This window comes from Lipotes vexillifer, unplaced genomic scaffold (assembly GCF_000442215.2).
Source record: "Lipotes vexillifer unplaced genomic scaffold, Lipotes_vexillifer_v1.1 scaffold558, whole genome shotgun sequence".
NCBI classification, from domain to species: Eukaryota; Metazoa; Chordata; class Mammalia; order Artiodactyla; family Lipotidae; genus Lipotes; species Lipotes vexillifer.
This window is the reverse complement of record NW_006772769.1, coordinates 371870-394189: the sequence shown is the minus strand read 5'-3', so window position 1 is coordinate 394189 and position 22320 is coordinate 371870. Positions and strand designations below refer to the sequence as shown.

At 52.2% G+C, this 22320-nt stretch overlaps 4 protein-coding genes across 4 annotated transcripts; 2 read left to right on the top strand and 2 right to left on the bottom strand.

Annotated features, from left to right (window-relative positions):
• Nucleotides 1–1042: 1042 nt before the first annotated feature.
• LTB4R2 (leukotriene B4 receptor 2) lies at nucleotides 1043–2119 on the bottom strand. Its single transcript, XM_007472106.1, is given in 1 exon segment — nucleotides 1043–2119. A coding segment is annotated over 1 exon segment (1077 nt).
• A 2464-nt stretch (nucleotides 2120–4583) lies between these two features.
• On the top strand, nucleotides 4584–7369 carry CIDEB (cell death inducing DFFA like effector b). The gene is made up of 5 exons (XM_007447897.1): nucleotides 4584–4710; nucleotides 5036–5180; nucleotides 6093–6242; nucleotides 6483–6673; nucleotides 6796–7369. The coding sequence occupies exons 1-5, from the start codon at nucleotides 4670–4672 to the stop codon at nucleotides 6926–6928; spliced, it is 660 nt and encodes a 219-aa protein (XP_007447959.1). The 5' UTR covers nucleotides 4584–4669; the 3' UTR covers nucleotides 6929–7369.
• Nucleotides 7352–13690, bottom strand: NOP9 (NOP9 nucleolar protein). The gene is made up of 10 exons (XM_007447898.1): nucleotides 13352–13690; nucleotides 12709–13155; nucleotides 11307–11417; nucleotides 10921–11062; nucleotides 10011–10203; nucleotides 9231–9371; nucleotides 8697–8822; nucleotides 8295–8531; nucleotides 7976–8081; nucleotides 7352–7626 (listed from the first exon to the last, which is right to left on the bottom strand). The coding sequence occupies exons 1-10, from the start codon at nucleotides 13596–13598 to the stop codon at nucleotides 7469–7471; spliced, it is 1908 nt and encodes a 635-aa protein (XP_007447960.1). The 5' UTR covers nucleotides 13599–13690; the 3' UTR covers nucleotides 7352–7468.
• Nucleotides 13691–14498: 808 nt separating this feature from the next.
• Nucleotides 14499–21600, top strand: DHRS1 (dehydrogenase/reductase 1). Its single transcript, XM_007447896.1, has 8 exons — nucleotides 14499–14672; nucleotides 15864–16007; nucleotides 16147–16226; nucleotides 19454–19586; nucleotides 19895–20041; nucleotides 20581–20650; nucleotides 20949–21029; nucleotides 21212–21600. The coding sequence occupies exons 1-8, from the start codon at nucleotides 14523–14525 to the stop codon at nucleotides 21346–21348; spliced, it is 942 nt and encodes a 313-aa protein (XP_007447958.1). The 5' UTR covers nucleotides 14499–14522; the 3' UTR covers nucleotides 21349–21600.
• Nucleotides 21601–22320: the final 720 nt, after the last annotated feature.

Sequence of the window (22320 nt, the reverse complement as noted above, 5' to 3'; positions counted from 1 at the left end):
GAGCGGTTCTATGGGTTGGCTTGGGGGAACCAGGCCACCTGGGCTGGGGAGGACAGGTCATGATGCCACCGAAGGCTGGCATTGCCCAGCCTTGGCCCGACCCAGCAGGGAACTAGGTGACTTCGGTATCACTCAGGTATGATGAACCACTGGAGGGAGCATGCTTAAGCCATCGTGTAATTGTTGCCAAAATCTTGGCTCCCTGTCCACCAATGCCGAATAGAAACACGGAGGCAAAGTCTGGAGGAAATAGAAAAGAGCGGCTTTATTCCTTTGGCCAGGCAAGAGGGAAACACAGCAGGCTAGCACCTCAAGAACTGGGCCCCCGCTCTCCTGGGGGATTACAGAGGGTCTTATAGGTGGAACTTTCAGTCCAGGGTAAGTGATAAGGATCAAAGTGGTGAAGGTTTTGCATTCTTCTTCTTCTTGCAATATTTTAAAACGGCCACAGCTGGCAAAAGGCAACCGGGTCTGGTGTCCCTGAAGTTATCAGCCCATGACCTTCTTTTAATGCTGCGAGAGAGTGTAGGGGCAGAAGAATGCCAGGTGCAGAGTATAATTCCTATGGAATCAGAGAGTAATTAGCTTTGTTTAGCTTTGTGAAGGACAAGTCTAGATACAAGTGTTTGTTAGTAGTAACAGCTAAAGAGTAACCAAGATGGCTTCACTCTTTCAGGCCTGTTTATGCTGTTTCCCCAGCCTGTTCATTGTTTGCTTATCAGAAAAGTCTCATTTCTATTTCTGCTGCAACATGATGACCACCCAGTGTATTTCACGATAGCTATTGGCAACAAGTAAGCAGCTCTGGCACCTGGGCACATGCCGACCTGCAAGTACATGATACTCCTTAACACTGACCATCACCACTCAAAGTCCCTCAGTTTGAGGAACCTGGGCCTGCCCCAGATGTACGATAATTCTGCCCAGACAGATCCAAACTATGGTCAGAGAAGGATCCCCAAACCGTCCAGAGTGGTACCCTGAGTTCTGGGAGGCGATGTAAGGGGATAGGGGAGAGCAGGCCCGGTTGTACGGTTTGACGTCAAGGGTCTCATCCCTGACTGTCCCTCTCCGCCCCGCCCCCAGGGTCTCCATTGCCGCGGCCCTGCCCCAGCACTTTGAGCCGAGGAGTAGCTCGGAGCTCCATGGCCCCCACCCTAGGCTGGCCGCCCCATCGGGCCTCTCCGGAGCCCTCAAAGAGCCGCGTGAGGAAGCGGGGACCCGCCCGGGGCAGTAGATCCCCGGCGGTGAAGAGGTAGAGCAGCGGGTTGACGCTGGAGCTGAAGAAGGCCAGAGCCGTGGTTCCGGCTCGCGCCGCCTGGCCCGCCCCGCCCAGCCTCGCCAAGGCTCCTTCGGGCGGAGCCAGCGCGGCGAGCGCCTGCAGCACGTTGACAGCGTGGTAGGGGGCCCAGAGCAAGCCAAAGGCCAGCACGATGGCGCCCACCAGCCGGCCCACCCGCGCCCCGTGCCGCCTGGCGCCCCAGCGGGTGCCCCGCAGCCGCGCCAGCGTCAGGCCGTAGCAGCCAAGCACCAGCCCGAAGGGCAGCACGAAGGCGGTCAGGGTCTCCAGGCTCAGGTGGGCGGCGGCGTGGGCGGGCGACGGGTGGCACAGCTGGCACACGCGGCCCGCCCAGAGGTGGCGGTAGACGGCGGCCGGGCTGGCGAGCACCAGGGCGGCCAGCCAGACGGCCAGCAGCAGGCGGCGGGCCAGGGCCGGGCTGCGCAGCCGGGGCGCCAGGAAGGGGCGAGTGACGGCGAGGCAGCGCTGCAGGCTGAGCAGGCCGGTGAGCAGCACGCTGGCGTACATGCTGAGCGCGCACACGTAGTACACGGCCTTGCAGCCCGCCTGGCCCAGCGGCCAGGCCTGCCGGGTCAGGAAGGTCATGAAGAGCGGCGTGAGCAGCAGCACCGAGCCGTCGGCCAGCGCCAGGTGCAGCACGAGCGTGGCCGCCAGCGGTCGCCCCCGTGCGGGCCGCCAGCCCGCCAAGCTCCACACCACGAAGCCGTTGCCAGGCAGCCCCAGCAGCGCCGCCAGCAGCAGGAAGGCCGTGCCTGTGACCCGCGAGGTCTTCCAGCTCAGCAGCGTCTCGTTCCCCGGGGAACCGTAGCAGACCGACATCCCTAGGCGCCTACGGGAGGCTGGAAAGAGCCATGGAGCGCTTTCAGGTGGGGCAAAAGCCCACGTTACGCCTGATGCCGGTGAGAAGGGACTGTGCCTCCCTCACTCCTCTGCAGCCTGCCTCTCTTCTGTCTGGGAGCTTCTGTCTCTTCCTCCAGGACCCCAGCCCCAGCTCAAACACTGCGTCCTGGAACCCAAATCCCCTGCTCTGGGTCAGCCGACCTCCCCAGTCCTGACTCCCAGGCTATCACTGCCTCCACCTTCCACCCTCCTAACCTGGCCTGTCCTTCGTCCAGCCCCGTTGCCTATACCTCAGGGCAAAAGTGAGTGGAAGGAAGTATGGTCTCGTGGGCAGATCTACTTACCCAGCTGGGAGCGAGCAGGGTTGGGGGCCCTCCAGGGGCCTGGGGAAGCCCAAAGGCAAAGGGGCAGTGGGCCAGGTGCCTAATCCTGTCCTGTGCCTGTCAGGTTGGCAGAGGGTGAGGCGAAAACAGGGAGGGACAAGGTGGGGCTCCTCTCGGGCCTTTCCTGGGGCCCCTCCCTCACCCTGCCGCTTCACATCACTAACACGTCCAGGCGTGTGAGAGACCGCCTCCCCAGGAAACAGGATAAGCTGAAGGGGTGCAGATAAGGTTCTCTGGTCGTGTGGGTGAGTAGGGACACTGCCAGATCCTGCCCCTGGGTCCTGCTTCTGCGCTCATCCCTCCCCACCCCCACCCTGCCCCCCACCCTCTGGTCCCAATCTTCCCACCCTGCAGCTCTTATGCTGTCTGGCCGCTCTTGCCTGCACTCAGCAGAGAAGGCGACCCAACTCTTCATTCCCCCAGCTGCTCTACCTTTGCCTGTTTTCAGACGCCTGACCCTGCTGAGCCCCCTTTTTCCTCAGCTTCCTACCTACCCCTCTCACCTCCTGCCTTGGACCCTGCCCCAGTCATTCCGCCCTCACAGCTCTCAGTGAGCTGTCAATGGCAGCTTTCAGTGTAAAGCATAGGTTAAGTTCCAGGCGGAATTGGAGATGCATGGAGGTGTGAGGGGCTTATAGCCTGGTTGAGGAGTCCTAACTGACAACCACGAAGAGGCCACAATGCCAGGCTGCACCAGGATACAACGCAAGGAAAAAGGAAAGGGCGTAGTGTAGAGACTTATTTCTCTAGGTCGTGAGGTTGGGCAAAGCTTGGAAAGGAAGAAATTTGGTAGATTGATGAAATTTAGGGAAAGGGAAAAAAGGCTTCAGCCAGAAGGGGGTTCCTTGGGAGCCAGGACACCAGTCTTGTCTCAGTTTGGGTTCCCTCCAGAGCAGAGCCTGAGTCGAGGACATGGGCAATCTGGTATTTGGGGGGTCAGGTCGGGAAGCAGGAGTGAGAAAGCAGGGGAAGAGAGGGAAGAGGAAAGTCAGTAAGAGTGTATTATTGAATTCCAATATTCAGTGGGCATCAGGAACCTGAGTGCACAAAATAACTTCCAGAAAGACAGAAGATGGGCGTTTATGGCCAGCTCACATTCCCCATTGTTTGAGGGTTGTCCTAGAGGCATTAATGCCCTTATACACACTTGCAGCCTGTACTTGTCAGGGGACTGAGTGGGCTGCTACAGCTTCAGATAAGACTCCTGGGCAAGAAATCGAGGAGACTTATGGTCATGTGAGGGATTCACTGACAGTGAGAGTCTGAGCTTCCTCACAACTGTTCATCACAACTGCAGCTGAAATCAGGGATGGGACACGGGGCACCGGATGCTAAAGTCCTGATGCCATCAAAGGACCCATCCCCTCTTCCGCCTTCCACATCTCCTTCGTGCCTATAAAGTGGCCAGTGGAGAAAGGTGAGAGAATGACTAACCCAGTGCAGCTGAAGCAGGCATTTCTTCTGAAGAGAAGAGTTGAGCCAGCCCCTCCCCTAGCCCACAGAGGGAAGAGCATGAAAGCAGGAAGGCCAGGGTCCCAGACAGGATCCTGGTGATTCTGGATCCATGGATCAGGACCCATCCTCCCCTCGCAACCCACCCAGGCACACTGCCTTGAGGTGTCCTATTTTCTCCAAGCCCTGCCCATCCTCAGCACGGCCTCCCTGTTCCTAAAGCTGCAGTTCATGGCTTTTTCAGTGGGTGGCAGCACATACAGAGCAAATCACATAACCAGCTTCACACAGATTGGGAGCCAGAAGAAATTGGCCCTAGAAATTACCTCGATATAAAGAAACACACCGGAGATCACATTCCATCCAATTACATAGTTCCCATTTACCCTCACATCACACGCTGCCACCAGAGACACACACACAAACTTCCATGGCTTTTGCTGGACATATCTGGGCCTCGATCCTTCCTCCACGACCCCACTTGGCCCTTCCCTTCCTCCCTCCCCTTGGACTTTGCCCTTCTCACTGGCCAGGCAGGGGGGCCAGAGTCCAGGCTTGACTCATACCCCACCTCGCTGGGGCTGAGATCCCAGCTCCGTAACAGAAAACACCACCGCTTCAGCTCCAACCCCGTCGAGAACCACCGAGCCCAGACCTCCCCGGAGAGGCAACTCTTCTGCTCCTTCCCTCCACCATGGAGTACCTCTCTGCCCTGAACCCCAGTGGCCTGCTCAGGTGATTTCTAACCCTTCTCTCCACTCTCCAGCTCTGGGGATATAGGCAGGGTGACAAAGCTGCTTTCAGACCCTAGAAAACTTTCGAATTTGTACCCCTTCCCCTCCCTGCCCCTCTTCACAGTGGGCTTGTCCAGCTCCTGAACCGCCCCCCCCACCGCCGCCCAGTCCGTGGTCTCTCCCTCTCTCCCCGAGCTACTTTAATCTGCACACCTAGATCCCTCCCTCCCAACTTCCCTAAAGCTCCAGCTACCCCAAGCCCGTCACCCCGCCGCTGCACTCACCAAACCCCTCACTCCTTCTTGACCTTTCTTCCCACCTACCAGGTCAGTAACCAGTATGAGCTCCGATTTGGGCCGTAAGGTCTGGACCTCGGCTCCACCACCCCCGCGACCTTTCCGCATCTGTGATCACAAGCGGGCCACCCGGAAAGGCCTTACAGCTGCCACCCGCCGGGAACTGCTAGACAAGGTGAGTGGGCCACGTCCCTGGGTTCCAAGAGCAGGGGCAGCCAAGGGGCTAGAGAAGAGTGTGAGCTTGGAATAATGAGTAGGAAGGGCTGTGGTTACATGGCTGCCCCTCCCTCTGAGGGCTAAAAGCAGGGGGCTGAGCCCAGTGGCTTCTGCTGCATTTGAGTCAATTCACTTTTTTTTTTTTCCAAGGAGTGGGCTTTTCTTTGGGGGCGGGAAAGGAGTAGACAGGGTTGGAGGGATAGATTTCAGAACTCAGTATGGAATGGCAATTTGTATGACAGATCAAATTCAAATCCTGATTCTGCTGCTTCCTAGTGTCAAAACTTGGGAAGTTACTCAGCCTATCAAAACCTCAGTTTCTTCATCTGTAAAAAGGGAACAATAATACAACTACCTCCTAGGGCTGCTGAAAGGAGTAAAAGAGAATAATGTATGTAAAGTGCTACATAGATACTTGACACTAGTGAAGACTCAAAAAGGTTAAAAGTCATTATTACTGAAAATAGTTCTGAAGAACTCTGTGAGGGTCGGGGAGAGTGAGGTGGGACACTGGAGATAAGACCCCGTCGTGACAGGCCCCATCAGCATAATGCCTATACCCATTCAAGAGAAAATGGCTAGCTTTTCAGCTCCTAACCAGTAGGCATGGCTTGGAGGGACGCTGAGATGACAGTGACATGGTAGGAGCAAAGCAGGAACAAATAGGAAAAGGACAGCCCCTGGTGAGGGTCCCCCAACAACTAAAGAACACCGTGAGCTAGAGCCATTAGAAGGGATGGCAAAGCACCAGGAAGGAGAGTTGGGATATCAGTCAGCATCTAGGGTCAACCGTTGGGTGCTGGGCAGCTGGACAGGGAAGGGGCATGGGATAAGCTCTGCCCCTTCCCTCCTACTTCTTGCCACTGGGCAGGCACTGGAGACTCTGACGCTGAGTGGAGTGCTAACACTGGTGCTGGAGGAGGATGGGACCACAGTGGAGAGCGAGGACTTCTTCCAGCTGTTGGAGGATGACACATGCCTGATGGTGCTGGAGTTGGGACAGAGCTGGAGCCCCAGCAGGGTGAGAGGCCCACACTGGGGCTGCTTAGGCCACTGATCCTTTCTGTCTCTCCCAAGCCTCTTCTGCTGCCTAACCCTGATCTCGGGGGCAGAGGCGATGGGAGAGGTGAGGAGTTGTCGAGGACTCCTTAGAGTAGACCAACAGTCCAAGCAAGGGTGGGTCTGTCCCAGTGCTGATGGGGATTAGTGGTGGGTGTCAGTATGTGAGGGTCCATTGCACCGATGTGGGGGGGCCCTACAGGGTGGGGTGCTGTCGTATGGCCTGGGCCGAGAGAAGCCCAAGCACAGCAAGGACATCGCCCGCGTCACCTTCGACGTATACAAGCAAAACCCTCGAGACCTCTTTGGCAGCCTGAACATCAAAGCCACGTTCTATGGGCTCTACTCCATGAGCTGTGACATTCAAGGACTCGGCCCAAAGAAAATACTCAGGTCAGAGACCAACATGTCACACTTGCCCACCCCTACAGCTGCACTCCCCTACCCTGTTAGCTCTCCCCTGTGGAAAACCCCCAGACCCCACCCCGTGACTTCCTCTTGTCTCTGCCCTTCAGGGAGCTCCTCCGATGGGCCTCCGCACTGCTGCAAGGCCTGGGCCACATGCTGCTGGGAATTTCCTCCACCCTTCGTCATGCAGTGGAAGGGACTGAGCGGTGGCAGCGGGAGGGTCGCCTCCAACCCTACTGAGAAGGGGCTCTGAGCTTCTGCCCCTAGACTCATTCCAAGAGACAGACTGTAAGGACTGTGACAGCATCAAGTTTGGGGCCTACACACAGTGCAGGCTCACTAACCCACCTGTTTTCCCCAGTCTTCTGATCCCATAGTGACAGGCCCATCAGCCTAACGCCTTCCACCCCAGCCTATACCCATTGCTGAAGAATACTATCCATTCCTAGCCATCTTTCCAGCCTCCCACTTACCCTGAAAGGCCACAGCCTGTCCACAGGCATCTGGATCCCACCCTGATTGCTGCTACATCTAGAGGTCCTTACCACTCCCCTCCTGTCCCTAAGCTCCCCAGTGCCCTGAAGAGAGCCCTCTCTAACTTTACCTTGAGATCTCTATTTCTTTGTACCCTTCCCCCGCAAAATAACAAAAGTGTTTCCAGTAAAAATATAAAAATGTTTATCAATAAGACTTTTGACTCCAGTTTAAACTAGGAACAGGACAGGATAGATACTCTGTCTCCCCCTGCCCCATGAACACCCAGTCCCAGATCCAAAGGCCTTAGTCTTCAAGTATTGAATTCAAGGCCCGCCTCCGCTTGGCTACCGCCCCCTGCTGCTGTTCCCAAGCCTCTCGCCGCTTCAGGAAGGTAGTCAGGGCCACGTTTCGAGCTACATGGTGGCCAAAAGGGTCCCTTATCAGCTCCTGGTTCCGCGCCCCTGCAAAGGGAACCGTTCGTGTTCAGTATCACCATGCAGTCACCCACCCATCCTTGAAGAGACTCTACTTGGGGTGAAGGTCCCTCCATTTTTTTGGAACCCTGGGTCTGCCTCAGGATAGAGTTAACACCTCACTGTCCAAAGTAGAGAAGTTAGGAGGAGGGGTGGGAGCACAGGGCTGCACAGTCCACAGAGGGGCAGGGGAGAACAGACTGCCAAGAACCCGTGGCCAAGACCACCCTTTGGAACTGAAGTCTCTGCTTAATCTAGGTCCATTCCCAGCCACCCAGCTCTTTACAGTGAGGAAAGGGAACATTGGGAAAGGTCAAAGATCGGTGCTGGTACTCACCCAGCTCAGCAGCAATTTCCTTCCGGGCCCCCAAGGCTGCCCCACTCCAGATGGCATCAAGCACACGGCTGCCGTGGCGACTACAGGCCATAGCCATATACTGTCCCTGCATTGAGACAAGCAAGGTAGGGCCCTCTAGGGCAGTGCACAGAAGTGTGCTGGGTGGGGGTGGGCATGAGGGCTGAAGTTCAGAGGCTGAGTTGAAGCAGTCTAGGAACTACATATCCTCTCTGTGACTCCGAAGCACAGTCCTGGGGGAAGCTCACATTCTCTAAATGGAGGATGGCAGAGGAATCAAAGCAGAAGCCAGAAATCTAACCTTTAGGGTCTTCAGCACCCGGCGGCACTGCTTGCGTGTCACGGAGGGGCTGGTCAGGACAGCATCAAGCACATGGGAACCAGCAGGGCTTTGGGCCAGAGTCAGAAGCTGTGGTCCTGTCAAGGCACCCAAACTTCGAAGTATAAGACCAGGACTGGAGAAGTGCAGCAAATGCTGGAGCAGTAGAGACCCAAGGACTGTCACTTCCCCCAGGTCCCTGGCGGTGGCCATTTCTACCTGGAAGAACACAGACAGGGAATTAGGAGGCAGCCACCAAACTGCCACCTTCACTTGGATGAAGCCAGAGATCTCAACACCCTCACCTCAGTGGTGAGGGGCTTCCTAAGCCCTGGGAGGCCTGGTCCCCAGTTAGTCACAGGTTTGGCCTCTCTCCTACCTCACCTGGTGCTCCGCGGGCACTGCCCCCTCCTCCTCCGCCAGTCCATAGTACACCTCATAAGTCATCAAAGTGGCAAAGAGAGGCACACAGGCCACTTGCCGGGAAGAGGGCTCTGCACAGTGGAACGCCTAGAAAGGAAGACAAAACATGAAACTGAAAACTAACCTCAACTAATTCATCCCTAACCTCAACTTCCCAGACAGGGGAAAGCATTCAGGACAGATGAGAATGCCTAACTCCACAAGAACATAAGCTGCATGCGGACAGGATCTCATCTGCCTTGCTGTATCCACAGGCTCCATATATGTAACAGGGGCTGAATATATATTTATTCCTTAAAACTTCTCTCTCTGTCCTGGGAGACTATTTTCATTCCAGGGCCATGAGATGGTTTTGGCTTCATTTCCCCCTGTATCTGTGAATTCCCTGGGCACTAGACCTCTTGGGTCCAGATACAACGACTGAAGATTAGCTAAGTCCTAGCAGGTAGAATTTGAACTGAGGGCATAAATGGGTTGCGGGTAACCACCACTCACCTCCAACAACAGCTGTAGGACCTGGGCTTGGTGGATCCCAACTCTGTGGCAGGCCCCGACCAGGGCAATGACTACCCCTGAGTGACCCTGAGCCAGCACAGCTTCCAGGGCAGGGCTTAGTTCCTCAAACACGGGGGACAGCTGAGGGGAGACATGGGTTAAAGAATCTGGCATTCTGGTAACAGTGGGCTGAGTTATTCAGAGAAATCTTCCTGCCAAAAACAACTAAAAATGCTAGATAAAACATAAAAGCATTGCCAATAACAGGACTTTGGTTTGGATGGATAAGGAAGGTCCAGAACAAAGGGGCAGTCTTAGAGGTGTGGCCTCCCATGGGGAGGGGATTGTAAATGGCCATTCTCTCAGGATAAGGGAGGACTAGAATTAAACCTCCCCTTCTGCCCTAGATCTCAACTCATGAGATCCCAGGGAGACATGCCTTGGCACTAAGCAGCAAAGGAAATGAGAAGCTATGACAGCAGCTCCAGTGCTCATATGGATTTGTAGCCAAGTACCCAGAGACTGTGCGAGCCATGGAAGCTCAGGCTGAGAACTCGAATTACCACCAGTCTCCTGCTGGCATTGGCACCTGAGAGAAGCCAAAGCAAATCCTTTCTGGGAAGAAGGCACCTTCACCCTAAGCTCTGGGAAGCCCCCAGGAATAACTTCTCAAGGGGAACGGCCAGCACACTGTTGAAAATACAGAAGCCGGCATACAATAAAGCAAGTCCCAATGAATAAGAACTAAAAGAAACAGATTCAGCCAAGTTCCTGACTCACCAGCTCAGGAGTGGTGATAGCATCCAGGAAACGCTGCAAAGGGAAGTTAGCAATAGGATGTGCAGCCAGGGTCTGCAGCTGTCCTTGGAAGTGATCCTCAAAGAGGCTCTGGAGCCTTGGGGGCTCCGACACCAGCAGCACCTGCTCCAGGAGTCTGGAGCTCGTCTGATCGCGCAGAAATAGCAGTAGGGGACTGGGGACAAGGAGAGGGTGATCAGGTAGTCTTCACTTCACTTCATCCAAAATAACCACATCACTGGACTTACCATGGTGATCATTTTGAAGTGTACTGAAATAGCAAATCATCACGTTGTGTGACAGGAACTAATACAGTGTTGTACGTCAATTATACTTCAAAAACAAACAAACTTATAGGAAAAGAGGTCAGATTTATGTTTACCAGAGGCAGGGGCCCTGGGGGTAGGGGGAATTGGCGGAAAGCGGTCAAAGGTACAAACTTCCAGTTATAAGATAAATACTAAGGATGTAATGTACAACACGATAAATATAACTAACACTAGTGTATGTTTTACGTGAAAGTTGTTAAGAGTTCCCATCACAAGGAATAAAAATTTTTTGCCTATTTTTTAAATCTTGTATGTAAACAAGATGATGGATGTTCACTAAACTTATTGTGGTAATTGTTTTGTGAGGTAAGTCAGTCAAATCATGCTGCACACCTTAAACTTACACAGTGCTATATGTCAATTATATCTCAATAAAACTGGACAAAAAATAACGCGGCTATATACATATATATCTCATATATATATTTCATATATATACATATGTACACACATATATACACAGAATGAAAACCTTTGTCTTTTAAAACAAACAAACAAAATACCCATATCATGTCATTTCACACAGCCCAACACCTTGGTCAATCCTGAGGCCCTCTCCATACCTGCCATCTGCTGAGGAATTGCGGCTACTCAAGTAGCCCATCACAGCATTGCAGAGGTGGGCACAAAACTGGGGCAGCTTGCGGTGTAAGATCTGTAAGGCTACTTGAAGGCAGAAGCTGGAGATCTTGTCAGTGATAAACACTATGGGGGAGGGCAGAAATAATAAAAGCGGCTTTCCCAAAATCCAGACAACCTATAAAACCTAAGATCTCAGGCAACAAGGTTCAAGGGACTATGGACACAAATGGTCTACATAGGGCCTTTACAACATCAAACCAGATAAGATTTGAAAACAAGAGGAATAAGACTGATCAAAATAAGAGCCTTGTTTGATGATAATCACCTCCAAAAAAGATCCTAGATTTCCTCGTATTTCCCTCCTTACCAGCAATGTCCTTCAGAAAGCAGGAGCTCAGGTTCTGAAGACAATTCAAGAAGGTTTCAGGGACCTCGAAATCGGTTGCCTTACATTCCCGAGATGGGGCCCTTTGTGCTTCTGAAGGAAGATCAAGAACGTATGCAGTGGTGAGATCACAAACTGCCATCCAGGAGGAAGAATAATTCCATAGTTGAACAAGGATTTGGCTTGGAGATGCAGAACACATACAACTCAGTTGGTACAACTGAATGTCTCGTCTCGTCTGGATGACTGAACTGAGACTACATTTCCGTTTTAATTTTTCTAAGAAACTTCAACCAGCTCCCCCATGGTCCATAGGAGATAGTCCAAACTCCTCAGTCAGGAATTCAAGGTGTTCCAAAATCAGGCCTCACCTAAACCCACTATCTTATTTCCCAATGTTTTTCAAAATGTAGGTCTGCTGCCTATGAGTGTATTACAAAATCAGTCTAGTGGGTCTCAACCACCTTTTTTTTTTTGGCCGCACTGCATAGCCTGCGGGATCTTATTTCCCCAACCAGGGATCGAACCCGTGCCCCCTGAAGTGAAAGCACAGATTCTTAATCACTGGACCGCCAGGGAAGTCCTAAGCATTTTTTTAATGTAACACACAAAATAAAATAAAAAAGGAGGTACCTCCCTGGCAGTCCAGTGGTTAGGGCTCCAAGCTTCCACTGCACAAGGCACAGGTTTGATGCCTGGTCGAGGAACTAAGATCCCACAAGCCACATGTGGCTCAGCAGAAAAAAAAAAAAGGGGGGGAAAGAAAATATCAGAGTGGGTTGCATGTAGTAAGGGTATTATTTCCTGATGTTTTGTTTGAATCCAGTATGTGTAGATATACACATATGTATGTCAAGTCATGTTTAAAAAACTTTTCCATACTGTGAGTTCTGGTTAAAAAAAGTTTGAAACGCAATGCTCAAGTGAATCATCTCTTCCACTTGCCCCCATTCTTCTAACAGCTGTTCCCTAAACACACCTATGCATCCTCACCTCTGGGCCTCTACGCACACTAATCTTTGGCCTGCTATCCCTGACCTAATTTCTCTGCTAATTCTTCAAGGTCATGAAGAAATCTTCTGCTTATTCTCTCCTTCTGAACTTCCTAAACTCTCCTTCCCTCTGGGCATATATCCCTTTCTCTCTTTTTTTTTTTTTTTTTTTTTTGTGGTACACGGGCCTCTCACTGTTGCGGCCTCTCCCGTTGCGGAGCACAGGCTCCGTACGCGCAGGCCCAGCGGCCATGGCTCACAGGTTTAGTTGCTATGCGGCACGTGGGATCTTCCCGGACCGGGGCACGAACCCACGTCCCCTGCATCGGCAGGCGGACTCTCAACCACTGCGCCACCAGGGAAGCCCCATTTCCCTTTCTTGTAATACTTACCAGGTAACTGGGAGCCACGGTGCCTGGCTCTCTCAGACTCCAGAAGAGTCCCTCCCAATACCTGCAGCAAAGTTCTGACCACGAAGCTGCCATGTGTGTCTCCACAGTAGAAAAGAAAATCATCACACACCTCAGCGGCTAGTCCCAGGCCCAGCTCCTCCAGGGTCTCCAAAGGACCATCCTTCCCATCCTCCTCCTCCTCCTCCTCCTCTGCAGGGCTCCCTAGCAAACGAGGCAGCTGCAGCAAAGCACTTTGCAATACATGGACCCCACATCGATGACAGGCCACAAAGCGCAAGTTGGGCCGCAGAGCAGCCCATACTCGACACAGCGGTTTCAGGGGACTGAACCCCAACAGTTCCTGCAGCATCTCACTACCAGCCCTGTTTGTGGCCAAGGCTAGGGCCTGAGCCTCCACTTCTTTCAAAACATTGTGCACCATCAGCTCTGGAAAAACAAGAGATATATTAAAGAGAATGAGAGGAGGCTAAGGTTATGTTCCATCACTTAACCAAGGGGTGGGGAGGGAGGAAGGGGATACAGGAGATGAAACTAAGTCCTTACACCCTGGGGACCCACCCGGTCTTGGATTTTATGCCCAACTAAGTGCCTCCCTTGATCCCACCCCAAAGTTGCTCCCTACCTCGTTCTTCTCCCGTCTCGGGTACCTCTTTCAGCGCGGATAGCGCCCGGCGGAAATACCCCAGAGCTTCTGGGCTCAGGTGAGGGTGCGCATCCGGAGCCGGCTCTGAGCGCCCATCCGGAGGCGGGCAGGGTTGTCGCTGGCGGCCTGGTGGGAGGCGCCCCGAGCCCTTGGCTCCGCGCCCTCTTTTGCCACCAGCTGGGAACCTGCGCCCCGCCTGGTGGGGGGAGCGCGGACCCAACCCCATGAGTGCTTCGGGCCCTCTCCGCCAGCAAAGTCTTCCTTAGCCGCAGGGGGAACCTCACGCACTCGCGTGCGGGCCCGGGCCGGGCAGAGTTTAGTCACGCCCGCGCGCTCAGGGCGCAGCGTTATACGTCATAGCCCCACGACTGCCGCTCCGGGGCGGGAGTGGCTGAGTTTCTGGATCGCGCAGCTCTCGCTTGCCAGTCCTGGCTCCCACCGGTAATTGCCTCGGACCCATGGGGTACTCTTTGACCCTCCCCTCCGCGTCGCCAGTGGAAACTAGGTCAGAACGCGGACTTCCACCCCAGCCTCGTACTCTGACCCCGTAGTTGTCACCTCGTCCCTCTCCCGCGGCCAGAATTAAAGTCCTCGACTTCGAGAACTTTGCGAGCGAGGCGGCGCGAGAAATCCAGCAGCAGTACACGTGTCAGGTAAGGGGCGCGAGCTCCCTCCACTTCGGCCTCGGGGTCCCTTGGCCTCGCGCACACCCCCGACCCGGAAGTCTCGCCTCCGGACCAGCGGCCAGAGCTCCAGAGAGCTCAGGACTCCGCGTGGACGCGCTGGGAGGGACCGACCCGCTACAGTCCCCCACCCAGTCAGCCCCACTCAGAAAGTCTCAGTAAGTGGCCCTCCTGGACAGCCCCATTTCTTCACTCCTTGGCCTCCCAAAAGGGACAACCAGCCATGTCCTGGGGCCTGCACTGGTTATCCCCCTTCTTCAGTCCTTGGCCTCCCAAAAGGGCCAACCAGCCTTGTCCTGGGCCCTGCACTGGTTATCCCCCTCTGAAACTTCTCTCCCATCAAAGAATCTCAACCTTGGCTCCCCTTCCTATCACTGTCAAGGTCCCCCCTCTGCAATGTACACTCTGCAGGCTTCCCTCAGAGCAAGTCCTTGCTTCCACAGATTTAATCCCTTCGCTTGTGAGTCATGCCAGCTCCCATGAAGGGCCAAGTGTGCGTGGTTACTGGTGCTTCCAGGGGTATTGGCCGGGGCATTGCTTTGCAGCTCTGCCAGGCAGGTGCCACAGTTTACATCACTGGCCGCAATCTGGACACACTGCAGGCCACTGCTCAGGAGGTGAGTGCTTCTTCTGGGATCCCAGGGGCAGAAACCACCTCAGGGAGCCCTTCCCATTAACCACTCATCTTAATCCCTTACCTGAAACCAAAATATTCCTCAGTAAACATGAACATTTTTATTCAAAGTGGGATAAGTAAACCCCATAGGTAACTTCAGATCAGGTCATATTTTGCCACCAAGTGAATTTTATGAAAGAACTTGCTGTTTGAGAGCTTCAAGGATTTTGGAGTTGCATCTTAAGAGTTGTGCACCTGTGCTTTTTCTCTGTTTTTGTTAAGACTTTATTGACTTGTACATTTTCACTTGACTTTTCTACTGAATTTCAGTTAAATAAATACTGGGGTGTGTTTGATAGGCTAGGCACTGGGTGAAGCACTGGGGTTACCAAGATTAGTAAGACATAATTTCTGCTTTTAAAAGAGAGTCCAGCAGGAAGTCTAAGGCAGAAACGGATCATTTCAATGTAATGTGAATACAGTAGGTGATAAAAGTAATGAATATGAATATGGTAAGTGATAAGTGTGCCCATAATGCACTGGGAATATGGGTGAGCAGTTAGGCAGGGAGGTCAGAGGGTGGGACCCAGAGCATGGATCTGGAGACTATGATGATTGTTCTTGAATAAGGTATTTTTTTCTGCAGTTAGAGGATGGGGGCACATTTGTAGAGGGTGAGGCAGAACAGGAAGTAGAGATAGTTCATGTCTGAGAGCTTTGATTTCTCATTTACCAGGCAGAAGTGTTGGTGGAGTGAGGGTAAGAGGGCTGGGATTTTAAGTTGGGATTCCACATGAGTGGTGAAGAGTGGGAGCTAAGGGCACGTGAAATGGAAATGACCAATAATGAGGAAAAAGATCGATACTCATTTCTCAAGAGCAGCCTCCAAGCCTAATTTGTCCCTCACCCTCCGCATGTAGAGTACGATGCCTCGCGCGTGGTAGGCCTCAGTAAATGTCTATAGATTTTAAACCTGGGATCCCCATCAACCTTACTCTACAATGACAGGACCTAGCATTCCTGAAACTCCTCCAACAGGCACCAGAGGGCAGCATTGCCACCATGTTCCCTCAGCTGCTGGCTGTGAGTCCTATGATTGCCTTCTCAGCTCCCACGCTGGGAGTTGAGGGGAGCTGTGTTATGTCTCATACTATGTTGACGGGAAGCTCATATCCTCTCTAACCCTCTCCAGGCACAATCCCGAGGGGGCCGGTGTGTGCCCGTGGTGTGTGATTCAAGCCAGGAGAGTGAAGTGCGAAGCCTGTTTGAGCAGGTGGATCGAGAACAGCAGGGGCGTCTGGATGTGCTGGTCAACAACGCCTATGCTGGGGTCCAGGTGCTCTTTGACTTTGACCCCAGGTCCATACTCCTGACCTTTCCCTCTGACCTGAGTCCTCATCCCCACTCATCCTTTCCATTATCCAGCCCCTTCCTGCCTTCAAAGCATCCTATTCACCACTCTCCCTGTCTTCCAGGCAATCCTGAACAACACTAAAAAGGCATTCTGGGAAAGCCCCGCCTCCATCTGGGATGATATCAACAACGTCGGACTCAGGTAGGTGCCTCCCCTGCCACCCCACTAAGGGCCTGGGCTCCCCTCACTCAACCAAGCTGAGGGCCAGACGTTTTCCCATGTGCCCTCTCCTTTTCCCTCTGATCTTTTCTCTCTTCTCCCTTCTGTCCCATTTGTCCACTAATCTCTAAAGAAGTTTAATCCAGGTGAATCTGTACCTAAGAATGTCAACTTTTGCCTTGTTTCTGTCAGTAATTTTCATCTGAATTTGCCCTTGCCCTCCCTCCTGCCTCATTTTCTGCCCATCCAAATGCATGATCCAGAAGGGAGTCTCCTTTCCTCAGTAAAGCATGCCACCTGTAGTCAGTATTTCCAAAGATGGCTAGAGGAAGAAATTGTTTTGTTTTAGATCAGAAGAAGGTCAATAAGGAAGAGTGAGTGCCAGCTATCTTAGCCTTTCCCTCCTCACTCCAGACCCACAGGCAAGGGTACTCCCAAGTCCAAGTTGGGAGGGCAGGGGTGTCATGGGGTTACACATACATCTGGCAAAGGAGTGAGATGAAACACCGCATTTAGAGTTCACCCAGCATGACATACATCAGTTAGGTCTGTGTTTATTGTTGGAAAGAGGGTACCCTCTCAGAAACTACACTGCATGAATGTGATCAGCCACCTGTGGGAGTCACCAAGAGATCATATGCAAATCTACTTCTGAAGCGTCTAAGGGCACTCAGGGCTTCTAGTGGCAACCCCAAGGAAGCAGGATTAGAATCCACTTATCATTTCCCAAGTGGAATAAAGGTTGTGAGGACAGAGGGGGATGGTGAGCCAACAATCAAGAAAAGAAAACCCAGACTTCCCTGGCAGTCCAGTGGTTAAGACTCCACCGTTCCACTGCAGAGGGCATGGGTTCAATCCCTGCTTGGGGAACTAAGATCCCGCGTGCCGCATGGCGTGGCCAAAAAAAAAAGAAAGAAAAGAAAACCCAAAGAGCTAGAAATTGGCAACACCCATATCCTTAACCCTCCAAAGAGAGGGGCCTTCCACACTCTCATCTCCTGCTGGTCAGGGTTTTGAGCCTGTGAAGCAAAGGCCTGGACCCCGCCCTGGAGCCCTGATGAATTCTCCAAGGTGAAGGTCACTCTGAGCCTCCTGGAAGTGCACCAACACCTCCTTTCACCTCCCACACACACATTCACACTTACTGTGCCTTTTTTCGGCATTGCCTGAGGCCAGGCTTCCTTTTGATACCATACCCTACTTGTTTTCATTTTGAGGGTCCTGTTTCCCTTGTGAAAGAAATTTCTTTCTGGTTACCAAGTATGTGTGTGTTATTTTTTTAAAAATATACTGTGAAGACCAGTACAATCTTACTCCCCTAGTCACCACCGCTTCCTCTTTTGCTTGAGATATAGCTACTGTTAATAGCCTAGTATATATTCTACCATTCATTTAAATATTCCACTAGGAAGAGATACCATAATTTATTTATCTAACCTCTTATTTGTTGCAACAGTGGAAAATAATTAGGTCAAAAAATATGACTTCTTAAAGATTTTAATAAGCATTATCAAGCTGTCCTCTAAAAAGACCCCACCAATTTATAATCTCACAACAGTAAAGGAGGATACCTGTTTCCCCGTGTCCTCAATCATACTAGACAATATCAGGCCACGAGGTCAGGCAAGTTGCGCCATTCTAATAGACCAAAGATACCTGAAGGTGTTTTTTAATTTACACTTCTCTATTATTTGTGAAGTTGAGCTTTCTTTTTTCACTTTTTATTGGTTCTTGATTCTTTTGTGAGTTGTGTTACTAAGTTATTCTTTTCACATTAATTTATAAGAGATCTTTGTACAAGATCTTTAGATTCCTTTAATGTATGTTTTACAAATATCTTTCTCAATTTATTACTCATTGTTTGTATGTATGCTCTCCTCAGCTATGTGTACTTAATTGTGTACACACGTACGTATTTGTACATCTTTCTCTCTATGTATATGTCTTACTGTTAAGAAGTCACATTTCTATCTAGGTGTGATACTGAGACAAGTTTTCCCTACCTCAAGTTTATGAACACATTGTCATGCTTTCTTTTAGTGCTTTTGTGCACTCATTTTTTTATATTCAAATATTTTGAGAGTGCATTTTAAAACAATAAATGAGGTAGAGAACCAATCCCACCCACTAAATAACTGACCAGTTTTTCCAAATCCATTTATTGTGTGGTCCGTCTCGCCCCGTTGGTTTGAAATGTTCCGTTTGTAATTCGCTGAATTCTCCTTTACACTTGGATTAATTATTGAGTATTTTGTTTCATTACTTACTTATGTATTATTATGCCAGTCCTGCATTTTTTTAACTATTATGTCACTGTACTTTTTTTTTTTTTTTTTTTTTTTTTTTTTTATGCGGGCCTTTCGCCTCTCACTGTTTGCGGCCTCTCCCATTGAGGAGCACAGGCTCAGCGGCCATGTCTCTTTTTTTTTTTTTTTTTTTTTTTGCTGTACGCGGGCCTCTCACTGTTGTGGCCTCTCCCGCTGTGGAGCACAGGCTCCGGACGCGCAGGCTAAGCAGCCATAGCTCATGGGCCCAGCCGCTCCGCGGCATGTGGGATCTTCCCGGACCGGGGCACGAACCCGCGTCCCCTGCATCGGCAGGCAGACTCTCAACCACTGCGCCACCAGGGAAGCCCCTTATTGTACATTTTAACGCAGGTTGTCTGGGTGAGGGAAGCATATCCCCCTCACCCACACGATATTACTCTTCCTTTTTCAGAATTTTCCTGGCTATTCTTACACATTTATTCTCATTGAGCTTTAGATTGTTTTGTTGAGTTCTCCAGAAGTCTTATTGAGATATAACTCAAATTGACTGAATCTGTGGATTAGTTTAAGTAGAACTGATGTTTTACATGTTGATTCTTCTAAACAAATTATGTCTGTACTTGTTCTTTTATATTAAGCAGAACTTTATAGTTTTTTCTTGTAGATCCTATATATTTATTATGTTTTATCCCCTGAGCTATTTTAGCTTTGTTATTGCTGTCGTGACAGAGTGCTTTTCTTCCATTACAGTCTTTTAAAGACTGCTGGTTCTTAACCTTCGGTGGTTAATATTACCCGTGTCCCTCTCAGAATGTGGCCTCAGGCCCTTGATTCACCAGGTTTGCGGCCTTCTCCTGGATCAGAAGCCATTAGGGGGCAGAAGAAACTTCCCAAGACAGCCCTGAACGTGGTTCATTCCTTCTTCTTTGCCCCACCTTCTAGAGGCCACTACTTATGCTCTGTGTATGGGGCACGACTGATGGTACCAGCTGGCCGGGGGCTCATCGTGGTCATCTCCTCCGCTGGTGGGCTGCAGTATTTCTTCAACGTCCCCTATGGCGTGGGCAAAGCTGCGGTGAGGACCCACTGGCACAGGGGTTGGGGACAGTCGTGGTACCCATAGCTCAGGAGAGACAGTCCCCGGTAGTCAGAGTGGTGAGGCTGACTGACCCTCACCTCTTCCTCTGCCCCTGCATGGATGGTTCCTTTGCCTGGGCTCCTCTCAGCTGGCCAGCCTAGGCAGTGCACTGGGGAAGGTGGCCAGCTGAGACAGGGCTCCTGGGAAGGCCAGGGGGTTGGGCCATCCTCGGTGGAAGCAGGGAAGGCAGGGGAGGGAGGTGACCAGGTGCCCTGACTCCCACCTGGCCTTCTGTCCCTCTGCAGTGTGACAGGCTGGCTGCTGACTGTGCCCAGGAGCTGCGGCGCCACGGGGTCAGCTACGTGTCGCTTTGGCCAGGGTTGGTGCAGACAGAACTGCTGAAGGAGCACATGATGAAGGAGGAGAACACTGCTGATCCCCTTGTTGAGCAGGTTGGCAAGGGGAGGGCGAGGGTGGCAGAAAATGGGGGGCTCAGCCACTCCATCCCCAACCACAAGACAGTAACAACAGAGTAAATACCCAGGTGCTTGTCGCGGCAGGCGCAGGGCTGAGCACTGACACACATTATGTCCTTTTCTCCTGTAAGGGAGACGGTGTCTCCATTTCACAGACGGGGAAACTGAAACTCAGGGAAGCTAAGAAACTTTCTCAAGGTCACATGTGCCATAAGTGGAAAGATTATCCAGCTCCAAAGCCCATGCCCTTGACCTCTGCTCTGAACTAATCTAGAAGGCCCAGACATAATTGACAACCCTACATCCTTCCACTTAGGAAAGGCAGTTGGTCCTGGTACTGGGGTACAAGGCTCACTGGATGTGGGGAGGAATGATTCCCGTACCTTCTGAGATGCTGAGTCCTGCAGGTGCAGTGATGAGGGCCTCTGTCTCCTGGACAGAAGCTGAAAGCAGGGAAGGGACTTGGGCATTGCTCTTGGAAATTAACCCTTCACTTCTCTGCCCCTGTGTTTCAGTTCAAATTTCGTTTCTCATCTGCGGAGACCACAGAAATGAGTGGCAAATGTGTGGTGGCCTTGGCAACAGGTGAAGAGGTTGGGGGCAGCTGGTAACAGGAAAGGACGTGGAGGATCTTCAGGGTGGTGGCAGCCAGTTCAGGGTCCTGAGCCAGGAATACGCCCTTCTTTTCTCTGGCGTCTTGAGCCCCAAAGGGTCCGATGCCCAGTTTGAGGTGTGGGATCCTCAGGAACTGGATCCTGGGAGACGTGGCCAAGAGCCAGAGGCCCAGCAACCTTCCTAGAAACAGAGAGAAACAAGTCTGGGTCCCTAAGCCTTGTCACCCTGGGCCACACCCGGGCCATCTCAGCTGTCTTTGTGCCCACAGACCCCAATATCCTGAGCCTAAGCGGGAAGGTGCTGCCATCCTGTGACCTGGCACGGCGCTATGGCCTGCAGGACATTGATGGTAAGAGCTCTGGCCCAGCAGCCAGCCTGGACCTCTCTTCCTTCTCACCCGGCTCACCGCTTCTCCCACTCTCTCTCCCTGTTCCCTCCTCCCTCACCTTCCATTCAGTCTCCTCAGCCGGGGTGGGGGTGTCTGAGGAGTGGGAAGCAAGGGTCTAATCCTTCTTTTCCTGTGGTCCGCAGGCCGCCCCGTCCAGGACTATTTGTCTTTGAGCTCCATGCTCTCCCATGTCTCCAGCCTGGGCTGGCTGGCCTCCTACTTGCCTGGCTTCCTCCGAGTGCCCAAGTGGGTTATGACCCTCTATGCTAGCAAGTTCTAACCCTCCTGGCCTGACACAGTTCTGCTTCCCTTTGGGCTGAGCGGTTGGCCTATCTCAGTGGAACAAGGCCGCCTTTCCCGCCCAACTACTGCATACCCTTGATCTGAAGAGAAGACCTCTGCCGTGTGCCCTGGTTGAGCCCTAGGGGCCTTTATAGGTCCTTCTTCAGGTCTTCCTTGCCCCTGCGTTTTACTTTTTGCCTTAATATTGAAAAATGTTCTGGGGGCTAATAAAGGTCTCGTTTCTCCTTCAACTTATTTTCACATGCTGATTCTATGCTCAGGAAGGTATTAAGTACTTGAGAGAGAGACCTAATGGTATGCAAAATGTGTGGATTCTCAAGGATCTCTGTCCCCAGCACAAGCCCCTTTACTCCACGTCTGTTCCTCCTCTTCCCTGTAGAGCCGCCCATCTCAGGAGCACCTGCCCTTTGGCTCCCATGCCCCAGCTGGGGAGGAGGGTCCCTCCACAGCCAGAAGCAGGCACATCCCAGTCCCTCACTGCTTTCTCACCCCCTCATTCCGCCGTCTCTTCAGGGATGCCTGCTGCCTTCTAGCTGGGCCTGATCCCTGGTTGAGGCCCAATCCAGGAAGGGCAAACTCCTCGGTGTTTACAGTTTCCTGGAACTCGGGGGGAAAATACTATCCAGATCCAAGTGAGAAGCAGAAGAGTAGTTGACGGCACCGGCACACTGACACCCTCCCTCCCGGGTGGCACCACCTGAACTGCTTTCTGAAGAACTGACTGCAAGAACCCTCTAGGGCTGCCTTTCCTGCTTGGGCGGGATCTGTCCCAGCCCGAGGCAAGGCAACAGGGTGTGTATTCCACAGAGGAGCTGAGGGCCATCCTGAGGGCACCTTCCCACTAGCAGCCTTGATGGCTGCTGTAAATCAGAGTGGCATAGATAATTTCTAAACTTCAGAAAAGGCAGGGTGAGAGCTGAGGCTTCCCAAGGCTCCCCATAGAGTCTGC

What these genes read in the sequence shown, in the direction of transcription:
- CIDEB (XM_007447897.1), top strand. Translation starts at nt 4,670, where the DNA reads ATGGAGTACCTCTCTGCCCTGAACCCCAGTGGCCTGCTCAG. An exon ending in AACCCCAGTGGCCTGCTCAG is followed by an intron (nt 4,711 to 5,035) that starts GTGATTTCTAAC and finishes CCCACCTACCAG; the next exon opens with GTCAGTAACCAGTATGAGCT. An exon ending in GGCCCAAAGAAAATACTCAG is followed by an intron (nt 6,674 to 6,795) that starts GTCAGAGACCAA and finishes TCTGCCCTTCAG; the next exon opens with GGAGCTCCTCCGATGGGCCT.
- NOP9 (XM_007447898.1), bottom strand. Translation starts at nt 13,598, where the DNA reads ATGGGGTTGGGTCCGCGCTCCCCCCACCAGGCGGGGCGCAGGTTCCCA. An exon ending in TCCTACAGCTGTTGTTGGAG is followed by an intron (nt 8,823 to 9,230) that starts GTGAGTGGTGGT and finishes CTTCCTTTCTAG; the next exon opens with GCGTTCCACTGTGCAGAGCC. An exon ending in GGAAATTGCTGCTGAGCTGG is followed by an intron (nt 7,627 to 7,975) that starts GTGAGTACCAGC and finishes TTCCCTTTGCAG; the next exon opens with GGGCGCGGAACCAGGAGCTG.
- DHRS1 (XM_007447896.1), top strand. Translation starts at nt 14,523, where the DNA reads ATGCCAGCTCCCATGAAGGGCCAAGTGTGCGTGGTTACTGGTGCTTCC. An exon ending in ATGGCGTGGGCAAAGCTGCG is followed by an intron (nt 19,587 to 19,894) that starts GTGAGGACCCAC and finishes GTCCCTCTGCAG; the next exon opens with TGTGACAGGCTGGCTGCTGA. An exon ending in CTGATCCCCTTGTTGAGCAG is followed by an intron (nt 20,042 to 20,580) that starts GTTGGCAAGGGG and finishes CCTGTGTTTCAG; the next exon opens with TTCAAATTTCGTTTCTCATC.